Source organism: Colletotrichum chrysophilum, assembly GCF_026319265.1.
Source record: "Colletotrichum chrysophilum strain AFK26 chromosome Unknown scaffold_35, whole genome shotgun sequence".
In the NCBI taxonomy this organism is placed as follows: Eukaryota; Fungi; Ascomycota; class Sordariomycetes; order Glomerellales; family Glomerellaceae; genus Colletotrichum; species Colletotrichum chrysophilum.
The window spans coordinates 339,614-351,899 of NW_026517322.1; the positions used below are offsets into that span (position 1 = coordinate 339,614).

The following is a 12,286-nucleotide window of genomic DNA, read 5'->3' on the forward strand; positions in this document are numbered from 1 at the left end:
CGGGGTAGGCTAGCCTTCCACGGGGGCCGAGGCCAGCGGTTGGGGTAATCGCAACAACGGTGCCGTGTTAGCCTCGACTGTTTTGTCTCGGCCCGTGCTGAAAAGTTCAGACATCTTCTGACGGAAGCTAAGGGATGAGGCGGACATTGATCGTGTGAAATACCTGTTTCGGCGATTTGAGACGGGGACATGCCAGACCGTCTCAAGGAGCACCCTCGACATCGGATTTAAGATGGTTTTTAGAGTTAAAGTTTAAGCGCTGCAGGTGGCCTGAAGTTGTAGACATCGCGAGAAGACCGCATGCATCTCTCAATGTTCTGGCTCTTGCTCCTGCTCCTGCATTAGCTGTCCGACTGTTGTCTCATTGCACTAGGTGCAGCAATCTAATGCATGGATCGAATGGTGCAACATTGCAGGTTTTCGCCGGCAACAGCCTCCGATTCTTTCGATGTTGACGTGGTCTAAATGATCCCTTGTTAACCGCATTTGTGGACCAAAGGCCGTTTAGCCGCGGGAACTAGACTGCCGTCCGCCAACTTGGAACTGGGGTCAGCACCCGTCTCAGGTAAATTTAGTAGAAAATAGCTGTGGAAGGAGTGAAGCCTATCAATGACAAGCTTATTACTCGTTGCCGAAGGGGCATCATGCCTGCTAGCGCCACCACGTCTGGAACTGGAACGACGCCTTCCCGTGATCTGAGCAGGCCCGGTATCTCGAGAACGAACTTGACCTGTGACAGCCTATCAACGTGATGTAAGTTCTGTCATCCGAATGGCATGATTTTGTCAAACTTGTCACCCGGACTCGAATCCGATCGTCGCTGCTCGAGTCAACCACGGTATGAGTATCTGCGAGAATGCATTATCAAATGACAAAATTGGTGTCTCTGAATCATTGATCGCATGTTTTGTTCACCAAATTCTGCAATCGCAGTACTCTGGCTGTCGGATTTGAGTGATGTCATGTGATTATGCTTTACGAGACAAGAGCCTCATTGACTTAACTCAAAACACCAAGACGTGATTTTACCATCCGAGTATCAGAAGCCTTGGCATGACTCTCGCGAATGCGATATCCGGGTTCCAAGTGAGTCAATTGACCTGAATGGGGAGGGTCATTGCCTGTACGCTCCGAACCCCGGTTTTCTTATGTTTGTTTGAAGGCGCAAGAGGGCTTTCTCGAAAACAAGCAAGTTTTGGTATCGAAGACGCCAACCAATGTTGTTTCCATTTTCTTTTTCCTCTTTCTTCTTTTCATCTCTGGGAAATTCTTATCGGTAGAAACATGGGCTTGGATAGACTCCTAGTCTAGGATTAGAGTATGTTTAGCAAAACTTACCAGGCCACCTTCGCGACGATGGCCTTGGAAGACAATTCCACACAACATGACACCAATGCCCGTTGACCGGCCACATTCAGACAAGTCAAAGGAGCTTGAATATCAGAAAAGAATCCCTATAAGGCTCCTGTGTGAAACTTGACAATTTTGTCGGCCGCCTTCCATCATTTTCTTATTGCTCACTGGTGAACGAACTCAAATTTCCAAACTGCGCCATTCCATAGCTCCAGTCGGGATATTTTCTTCTCTGCGAAACAGTTAGGTCAATAATCGGATACATCAAGACCCGAAGGATTGCAAGATACGGACAGTCTAAAACCCCGTTCCCGCCGGCCTGACCTTGGAATAACACTACCCCTCATCACACCACAATGGGGATATCACGCGGCATGCAGGGTCCCCTCACTTCGGCCTTGGCTTTCTTCTTGGGTGGTACTATGATCATGCATAATGTAACCCTGATTTCCAACAGGCTAAACTGCTTCCTACAACGTGAATGGCGGCATCTTACTCAAATTCAAGACTGTCACCATACATAAGGAAAACCAAGTCAGCCATGGTATGCAGCACGTAGAGGGTGTTAGAGTTCTTCCATGCATTCCTTTGCGAAAGACTCTGGGTGTAATTACGTAGGGGAGTTACAGGGTCACCCGACACCTGTAAGAGGCAAAGTTATGCGCCATTATTCTCCATGAATACAGACTGGCTATCCTGAGGTCCATACCGTCTGTCGGAGACGGCTCGGATCCGGTGGGCCATCCTCCGAGCCCGGTGGAAAATGGCGTTCGGTACCGGAAATAATCGCACGACTACATCACGGAAATGTCGCTTATCCAGATATCGTCCGCAATGGTTCAGGTGGGTCAGAGGGGCCGGAGAGGATTAGTGATATCAAGTTCTAGCCCTGAGGAAATAAGCAGCATTCATAAAGTTGATTAAGCGAGTCCAATCCTGCCTGAAGATCATGTTAGCAAAAAGCATGGAGCGCCTCTCGGTTCTCTTCCGAGCTCCATTCGGAAATGTCTGGGGAGTAAACAAACAGGTTCGGACCTGCATGATGCATCGGAGCACAGCCCGGCTTCGAACGCAGAGATGTAATGTTTCCCGAAAGTCAGTTCACTTCACATCTCATATCCCGCGCTTTGTGAGCCATCTTTGGCCATATGGGGCATAACGACCGCGTCTGTTCCTGCTTCGGATCCTTACATGGCGCATCTCGCCTCGGGGCCTGTCTTTTCTGTTGGTACGATTGGCGCGGGTTGTTGCCAAGAGCTTCCCTTGGATACCACCTCGGTAAAAACAACCACCACCGACTAACACCGAGCAGGAAGCTGCCATCTAATCTAATCAGTGACATTCAATCTAGCCCACTCCGATGCAACTGAACCACTCAATACGATAGCTCCCCTGCATTGAGCCATGTCTACAGCAAAGGAAACATCTGCTAGTAGAACAAACATTCTTGGCTGCAGACAGTTCTGCACAAGTAATTACCGCGTTTTCTGGCATAATGGACGTACTTAATGGCCAAGTTTGGTCCCGATTGATGTCACATATCCCACCGGCTGAGTTCCAGAGACTCTACTTTCTTTGGTCTTGAGGCTTCATCAAGGACTTTCAAGGCGCCTCGTTTGTCTTGGCTGTGCAACATGGGATTCAGATCACTGCTCGTTTTGAGCTCACTGCTCTTCTCTGGGTTTGTCCTTGGGCAGACCGCTTCCGTTGACCCCGAGACCATCCTCGGACCCGTTTCTCCAGTATCAGGAGACAGCGGAAGATACATCGTCAAGTTCTCCGGGGCCGGTTCAGCGAAGTTCAGGAAGCGTGACGGTACACCGGTGAGTTCTCTTTGTCATACACACAGTAGTTGTGAATATCGTCTAACCATACCTCAAGGATTCGGAAGGCTTCTTCGCCACCCTGGCGGAATCTGGCAAGGACGCCTCGCCTGCTGTGAGCTTCAACTCCCAGCTTTTCCATGGCGCTTCGTTCGACCTCAAGAACGGCTCCGCCGAATCAGTCGCAGACATCCAAGCTTTGCCTGAGGTTGAAAAGGTCTGGGCAGCTGCTCTCTTCAGCATTCCTGTCACTGGCGAAGCCGTTGTCGAGTCTCAGTTTCCCACCTGGAACCCCCATAACGACACCAACGTGGGGCTGGCACATGCTAATGGGTATCTCGGCCAAGATGTCGTCGTGGCCGTTGTTGACACTGGAATCGATTACAACCACCCCGCTCTCGGTGGTGGCTTAGGCTCTGGTTTCAAGGTTGAGAGCGGCTTCGACTTCGTTGGAGACGCCTACGTACCAGGCGACATCTACATCCCTGACGAGGACCCTATGGATTGCAATGGCCACGGCACTCATGTTGCTGGTATTATTGCTAGTAGCAACGAGTTCGTCCCGGGCGTTGCACCATCTGCGAAACTACGCGCCTACAAAGTCTTTGGATGCGGTGGCAGCACGTACGAGGATGTCATCATCGCTGGCTTTCTGCGGGCCCATGAAGAGGGCGCTGATATTGTCAGTGCTTCTCTTGGATCCAATCGCGGCTTCGCAGATACTCCTCTTGCTGAGGTGGCGACAGCTATCCAAGCTGCTGGCACCTTTGTGTCGATTGCAGCAGGGAACGCAGGTGAAACTAGTAAGTTTTCATGCTCTATAAGCACGCTGAGATCATCACGCTGACAAAGCTCGAGATGGACCTTGGTACACAAGCAGTGGTGGCAACGGCATCGGCAGCACTACTGTTGGCAGCGTCGAACATGACGAGCTGGTGGCCTGGACCTTGGTTGCGCGCTCCAGCAATGGTGAATCCAGAGAGATCGTAAGTCGAAGCTCTTAGCGCGGTGATGTATTGTCCTCACCATCAACCGCAGATCTATCTCGCAGACAACGGAGTACAATGGAATGTCAATGGTTCATTCCAAGCGTCGTGGCCTTCGGACCCTCGAGACCATACCGCATGCGGATACCCTTCTGCCATCCCAGAGACAAACGTTCTGGTCATTCCGTAAGAAGCTCCGATTCATGTGCTTCGAGTGATATTGCTGACAGATTCAGGCGCGCCGATTGTGGATGGCAAAGAACGGACAGCGGATTAATGGGCAAGGTTGACTGGGTCTTGATCTACAACTACGAGGGTTCCGATTGGGAGATTCCCGCTCGAGTTCGCTACAACGCTGAAGAACAGCCCAAAGGATGTAAGTCATTGCTGAAATATCGTTAAGGCTGCGTCTAACGCCAGGTAACAGACAGCTTGATCACCTACACGGACGGAGATTGGCTCGTGAGGCAACACGAGAACAACCAAACTGTTACTTTCGACTTCGTGAACGACAACAGACCCGCTGCAATTGATCGGCCATCATTCGCCGGGGGCAGAATCGACCAATTCACGTCTTGGGGTCCGACATTGGATGCTCGGATGGCTCCTCAAATTTCCGCTCCAGGTATGCCCTCGTTCAACACCTGCTTGAAGAAGCCTCGACTAATATTCCTAGGCGGCTCTATCTTCTCAACCTTCCCACTTGGCTCAGGTGGCTGGGCCACGTTTTCCGGCACAAGCATGGCTACTCCCTACGTAAACTTTCACCATCTGTTTGAATGTTGTTCAAATCTAACCGACCCCAGATTGCTGGCGTTGCAGCTTTGTTCTTTGCCGCCAATGGTGGCAAAGCTACCTTCGGTGACGGAGGAGCCAAGCTGGCCCACGAAAAGATTGTTGCCAGTGGCAAACCTATCCGTCACTACGACGGCACAGATGCTTTGGCGTAAGAACACCTGCTGTGTGGATCCGGCAACTTCAACTAACTTGGTAATTAGCTCGGTTGTACACCAGGGTGCTGGCTTGGTCGACGCCTTCAAAGTCGTCGGTTACTCGACTACGGTCAGCCCAGCTACTCTCAACCTCAACGACACTGATCACTTTCAAAGTACTCATGACGTCAAGGTTACCAATGCTGGGGATGAGTCGGTGACTTATCAGTTCTATCATGAGGCTGGGACCACAATTTTCTCCAAGGGCGCAGGAGATGCATGGATCTCGCTGTCTCCACCATATGCCACTGACGAGTCCAATGTTGCAACTGTCGACTTCTCTACTACCGAGTTAACCTTGGGGCCAGGAGAAAGTGGTACTTTTTCTGTCGCATTTTCTGAGCCATCCGCGTCTGAGGCTATCAAGCTTCCTGTCTACGGTGGCTCTATCCTGATTGTAGGATCTCAAGGAGAAGCTGTGCGCGTCACTTACATGGGTACTACTTCTGCTCCGTGCTACCCTGCGGTCCTGTTCACTGACTTAATTCGCAGGCGTCAAGGGATCCATCTATGCCAGTGACATTTGGGAGATGGAACGTGGTGTTCCTCTGCTTCTCAGCGGATACGGTGGTCTCATGGAAGAGGGTCACAACTACACGTTCGAACAGGGAGGGGACGTCATGCAACCCTACTTCAACGTTCTCTGGTCCACTCGAGAAATCAGTTTCGACGTAAGTAAAGACCCCTCTATTAGGTCTGCCTCAAACTAATTGTATGCGTTTAGTATGTCGCCCGGGACTGGAACGAGTCAGACTGGGTTTACCCCCCGGTTCCAGGCCAGAACAAGTACCTCGGCTCCTTCATCACTGAGCCCTCCGGCCTCTCCGAAACCATCACGAGCTTCCCCTTCAAGAACTATCCTCGCAACAGTGGAGGTGTCTACGCCAAGCCACAGAACAAGTTTGCACACGGGGGAGATATCCCTGCTGGCGAATACAAGCTCCTGTGCCGCACTCTTCGCACCTTCGGAGACCCCAACAATCTCAACGACTGGCAGTACAAGGTATCCCCCTGGTTCCGGGTAACAAGGGAGAAGCCTCCGGTCACCGAGACCCCCGTTCCCACAACGGCTGAAGCTACTCCGGTGCCGACTTCCACAGTCAGCGTACCCGAGCCCTGCGCCGCTACGGCAACTCCCGTCAGCATTCAAGCGTCTCTTGCCTCCGGAGAGGGCCCATACAACCTTTACCTCTACTCTGATTTTGCTGCCATCGATCTAGCTGGAACAAAAACCTCCTTGAACTTCACTTTGACAAGTGATACACATGTTCAGACCTGGCTCGACTCTTCTTACAAGTTCTTCTCGGTGCATACCAACACCAACAGTTTGATCTACACATACACAGCGGGTAGAGTGTCCGGAGCCTACTCGTTCCTTGAATGTGCCGTTGTAGATGGCGCTTTGCAGTGCGAGTCTAACGGCAAGAAGGCACTGTATGTTTGCGACAGTGGAAGCGGTCTGCTCCGCCATGGCACTGAGCCATTGGATGGCTGCCAAACAGTCACATTGACTGCTGGCCCTCGAGAGAACCCTAATTGTGCCACTGCCACCACTTCGGCCGGAGCGACGGAGATAACAGCAGTGCCCACCACATTCTCAACCGCCGTGGCGACTGCATCCTTGTCTTGAGCACCCGATCCCTTCGGCGTGGATGTATCAAGTCTCTTGTTGTCTAGAAGCAGTTCACTGCTACCAGTTGAGCGCTCCGCAGGTACCCTTTCGACTCCTATTGTTGGACGCTCTTGATTTGTTTCGCGGACAAGCTTATTCATGTACAGGTTTATGTCAGGCTGGATGTAATCTTTCTCGAACCACGAGGTACTTTGTTATATATAAGCTCACAATTTTCTCATTTTATCATGTCATGAAATCATTATTCCTTCTGAACCAGGGCAATATTGCGCCACCGATCTCCACATCCAATGTCTTGCGACAGGGCCTTGAGTGTAGGGTGGCTCAACACGCAGACCGCACAATCTAAAAGGCCAACTATTTGAAGTGATGTCTAACCTTGTCGTATATAAAACTATCGTTTCTTTCTGTGCTCGGGTTTTCCGCAAAAGCGACCAAGGATGGCCTTGGGTATTCCAGGGACCCCACGAAAGTAGTCCAGAAGAACGAAGTGGGTCACCCTAGGATATTCTGACCGTCACTCCGACGGATTGACCGGACAGCAGATAAACCTCAAACAGATCGGACTTGGGCGTTCTAGAAGGATTCGATTAGGGCTGTACTAGAGGACGATCGGTCCCAGGGAACATCCCTTGCCCATCTCTGTCAAGACCTTGACAAGCCACGCTATATGGAGCCCGCTGTTTTATCGTGTAGTAAACAAACGTGGCTAAGCTTGCTTGTACACATGTGGCGATCGCAAAAAGACTTACTCATCGCGAAAACGAAAGAGGTGTGGAGTTGTTATACGACGTCAGGACCAGTTCCTCCTTTCCGTGATGGGGGTCCACTACTTGGGGTTACCATAGGCTTAGCGGTGTCGCAGATGAATCTCGATCCGTTTTGTAGGGTTACTTCAACAATTGGAAGCTTGGAGGTATCTTGAATTGCAGACAGATGTTTCAACTATGGTACAGAGAAATTTTGGAATGGCACAAACGAACTTCCGAGCGCTTCTTGGGGCTGATAGGCTGGACCGGCCGCTGCAACAGATCCGCCAAGAACCTGGTATGGAATCTGTTCGCCCCCTGGAAAGCTCTTCATGTTTCCCCAGTGGTCTGAGCCACCTCCTACCACACCCTCTGGTTGGCAAATTGGAGATGTTAATTGTTCTGGAGGTCCCAAGATTGTTGGGCTGCGTGGGTCTCCTCGTCTCGGGGTGGCGTCTTGAAATCCCGACCACAGTGGTAATTGTTTGTGAGACAATGAGCCGTTTGAATCAAATGAATAGGACTGGCTCATGGACAAGCTATCCGAGAAAGACCTATGGTGCCCAGGGTTGTGGGTGTTTGGAATCCCAATATTGTTGGTACGCGGTACCGTGAACGACGGCCTACTGGTATGAGTGGGCAGTGGTACATTCCAGGCCACTGATGAGTTGGGTTCTCTCGGAAATCTTTCTTCATGGGTGGCAGAAGACGGTGATTGAGACAGTCTCATCTTCGAGTGAATCGTAGTAGAATCTCCTGTCTGGAACCCCTGGACTCTTCGTAAAAATGCCGGCGAGTATCTTTGGAAGAATCGATTCGAGAAACTGGGAACGTAGCCGGCTACTTTTCCATTCAATAGGGCAACATGCTCCGACTTTAGCTCTTCCAGTCTCAGCAAGTAAAGTCGTGCTGATGTGAATGTGTCGCTGAGGATAGAAAGCTCATCTAATGAGCGGCTGTAGAGATCTCGTGATGAAGCGAAGAAGCTTGCTGGGATTGGCGAACCAGCAAAGGGGGCCACGTTGACGGCCAAAGCTTCTGGGATCTGTTCCGACGCATAATGAATCCCGTAATTGAGCACTGTTGCGGCAGTGAAGATGCAAAAACCAACGAATGGTGGTAATGGCATGTTGCTTGTCTCTCTGGCCTGGCCAACAAGCTCGAGAATTGCCGTTGCATGACGAAAGGCAGTCTCAGTAGCTTCAACTACCCAGTGTTGTATCATCTTCACACCCGAGGGCTCGTTCAAGCGTAGCGGTAGAATGGGCCTATGAATAAGGCAATGGATGAGGTGAACAACGAGACGGGAGATAAACGGGAGATTGATTCCAGGTCCTCCCTGAGATTCGGTCGGTAAATCCGTACTCGATCCGATGCTGGAGGCCCATACGTCCAGGTCGTGGAGGATCTTGTGCCTCTGGCAGTATGCTGCTTGCGATGCAGTGTCGCTCAAAAGTAGATACCTGTTCGCTTCTGACAAAATCTGAGCCATCCAGACGAGCTTCTGAATTTCGTCAATCGGCTCTTTCGGGCTGGCAGAAAACCTCCGAAAGTCGTTATTGGGGATTGCGACGAAATCGTTGCTTGTCCCCCAACCGCTGTGGCTAGGTTGCCTTGACGATTGAATGTCGGCCTTGATCAACGAATCATCCATTAACGATGGGCGCTCCAGCCACGTAGACACAAACGTGTTCATGATGTAACATGTCCAAAAGACCCGTTTGGTAGGGTCATCATGCACACCGTCGCTAGGCTGAGAGTATAGCTCGAGTGTCATTGCCATACCGACTGCTTGTGCTTCAATTTTGGGTTAGCGACTGAGCGGTACACATTTAATATCAATCCACAGCTTACATAGAACAACATATGCCCTCTTGCCATCCCCCATCGCTGCAAAGGCTGCTACGAGAAGCAGCAAGGCCTGGCATGAGTCAAGTGATACTTCACAAGGGTCAATCTCCCTTTGTGCCCATGCCGCGTACGTCTCTCCAGAGACATGACTGCTTGGCCCTTTCCCAGGTCGTTCGGAGAACCTTTGAAGCTGTCAGTTAGGACTCCTTCCTAGCTGGCATGTATGGCATTATGACCTACCCCGTGGCTACAGCGCAAATTGCATATAGGACTGATCTAGGTAGTTGATTTGCTTTCAACCTTTGCCTCGTCGTGAATTCATCCAGGATGTCGTAAGGATTGCGATGAAATTTTGTGAAGTAGACATCCACAAGACCATCAGCATTGATAGTTGTCGAAACGTCTCTGAAGGTCAGTCAGGATGTGAAGTGCTTAGCATAGAACTAAGAAGGGAAATACTCACGAACTGGCCTCAAAATTGTTGCCTCTAAAATTACTGAATGGGCTGATATCCGATGATGCGGATCCGCAGGGCTCAGAGATGCCGCCTCCAAAGACATGCGGCTCAGCAAAGTCTGTGTTGATGATGTCGGTCCCTGGTGGTGTCGGCGTCTTGTCTGACTTGAGAAGCTCCTCGAGACCATCGATCCTCTTGATGAGTGCACTCAACGACTCCTTCTTTGGTCCTCTCTTTTTAGGTACTCCCTCTGAGCTCCGGTTAGAATTGGGAACAATCAATGAAATAGCTTAGTGAATAATGGACAAAGGTGCTTTTCATACCGTAGAAGCAAGACCGTTGGTAGAGGTGGCAGACTCCGCAGGCAGGTAGTGCTCTGTCACACTTGATCTACCCGCACGTCGATCAGAAAACAAGCTTAACAGCCAAACTATGATCACCAACCTTGCGGATCTGACACGGCCTGCAGTTCATGACTCCTCTCGCTGTCTTGGGCGCCGGGCTGTTCTGCGGGCTCTCGGAGTCTCTGTTGGCGGTCGACATTGTGCAAAAATATCGTGCGCTGGATTTGGAATCTGACGTCTTCCACCAAGACCCAATCGTTTTTGAGATGTGCCAACATGTCGATATTAAGTGCGGCTCATGTTTTGAAAAAGCCAAACACGCAAGCGAAGTTGAGTACTAATCAGCCCCTGCGTCGCGTCCCGGCACCGCCTTTTCCGTGTGGGACTCATGTTTGGATTGATTTCCCCAGCTCCGGCTGCGGGATAATTGGCGTTGATACTCGACCCCTCGCTGTGATACTAGTTACACGTGAAGAAACATCAGATGAGCTTTCCTGGTCTCTGGGAATTTCTCGTTGAAACCGGTCTCACACCACGGCCGGGCGGGGGTGGGCTTGATGAACAAACATGTTCATGAAGGCCGGGAAGGCCCAGGGATGCATGCGCAGAAATATGGCAAGGAAGTCGCTATCTTTGTAAGGTACGGTAGTTTGAAGTCGGGGACGTTGTCCGAAAGGAGCGGGCGGCAGAGCAGGTGGAGCTTGCCCAGAAATGTCATCTGTGACAACTGACGTCTTGTGACAAGGTGGTAAGGTGTCAACCCATCGAGTGGAGATGAATCAGACTGAGACAAAAGAATGGTGAAGAAATGACGCAAGTCATTGCTGTGCCTAGGCTCCCCTTATAACGCTATAGGTGCCTGACGAACTCGCCTGGGGTTCCTTGTATCACAATCAGGGGCATCTTACTCAGATTCGCAAGCTCTTGGGGCTCAAGTTGTTCTTCTCCGCATGTTCCGTAGATCATGATTGTTATCGATCAGGAACCCAAAGTCGACCTCTAAACAGGTGGGCGATAGGTAAGCGATCGTTTCATGGTAGCCGCTGATGCAACGCGCCGTCGCATCAGCGTCCAGATCGAGTTGGTTAGCCATTTATCTGCAGCTGTCGCAGCCATTGAAAGGGGCTCATAGAAGCCTAGGGATTATGGAAACCCAGAACGATACGCGATATAGACACCGCAGCGCTCGTTCTTGGCAAATGTCTCATACTGGACTGATTCTCTGCGCATGCCAGCGAAATTGTCCTCGGAGTTGGATCACACGAGAGCGTGCACAGATAGTGGAAGTAAGGACAGTGCAGCTACTGACCAAGACTCGACTTGTTGACCCAAGCAGCCGGTTTGAGGCTCGTTGATCTGCACGTAGTTAGGGCTGAATGTATTCAAACCGAGCATCGACCGCGCCATGGTTCAAGCGACGTTTCAGATTTTGGCGGTCCAGCAAATTCTGACCGCGTGCCGCTGGAATCATCTATGGGCAGGCTTGGAACCCAAAGGATTATCTTGCTCGTTTCCAGTCGTGTGGTTGACAGAAGGTAAAGGACATCATGTCACCTGTCATCCTAAGCCGCTGGCAGGCCGGGGCACGATTTTCCGAGACACCTTGGCGGATGGAGACACGGCCCCGAAGGACCAAATAAGCTTCTTACAAAAGTTGTCAGGGGTCCCCCATAGCAGCTTTCAATGCAAACCAGGAACAAACCGATCACCATTGGCTGGAGGGCCTGCCAGAAGACCGGGGTAGCCAGTGCTCAATCGATGTCTGTGAGAGAAAGCCGATCTTTCCCGGTTTGCGGTAGATGAACTCCACTCTCAACGCTCTTATCCATACGTATGGAGGCCTCGAGGGCACCTCAAACATGCTCACTCGAGAGATAGGACGATGTTGGAGCTAGGCTGTTTACACGCGATTCTGTGACAGCCTCCAAGGGTAGAGCGCTGCTTAGCTCCGTAGCCGCCGCGGATTCCGAGTTTGGTAATCGGTGGGCCGAAGATGGGGCTGGCCGTCAGAATGCATCCTCTCTACTTCAACTACTCATTGGACCATGTCGCATTCAGTTTATCTTTATTACGACCCTAGATACGCGGGATTGTGTCC

General features: G+C 51.0%; 2 protein-coding genes across 2 annotated transcripts; both read left to right on the forward strand.

The window, feature by feature from the left end:
• Positions 1 to 2,987: 2,987 nt before the first annotated feature.
• Positions 2,988 to 4,380, forward strand: COL26b_005333 (uncharacterized protein; the record flags this gene model as incomplete). The annotated part of the gene is made up of 4 exons (XM_053178185.1): positions 2,988 to 3,176; positions 3,235 to 3,979; positions 4,029 to 4,162; positions 4,228 to 4,380. 4 exons carry the CDS (start codon positions 2,988 to 2,990, stop codon positions 4,378 to 4,380), a joined length of 1,221 nt encoding a protein of 406 aa, XP_053037960.1.
• Positions 4,381 to 4,438: 58 nt separating this feature from the next.
• Positions 4,439 to 6,633, forward strand: COL26b_005334 (uncharacterized protein; the record flags this gene model as incomplete). The annotated part of the gene is given in 8 exon segments (XM_053178186.1): positions 4,439 to 4,538; positions 4,590 to 4,787; positions 4,875 to 4,918; positions 4,969 to 5,108; positions 5,161 to 5,591; positions 5,647 to 5,825; positions 5,879 to 6,592; positions 6,604 to 6,633. The coding sequence occupies 8 exon segments, from the start codon at positions 4,439 to 4,441 to the stop codon at positions 6,631 to 6,633; spliced, it is 1,836 nt and encodes a 611-aa protein (XP_053037961.1).
• Positions 6,634 to 12,286: the final 5,653 nt, after the last annotated feature.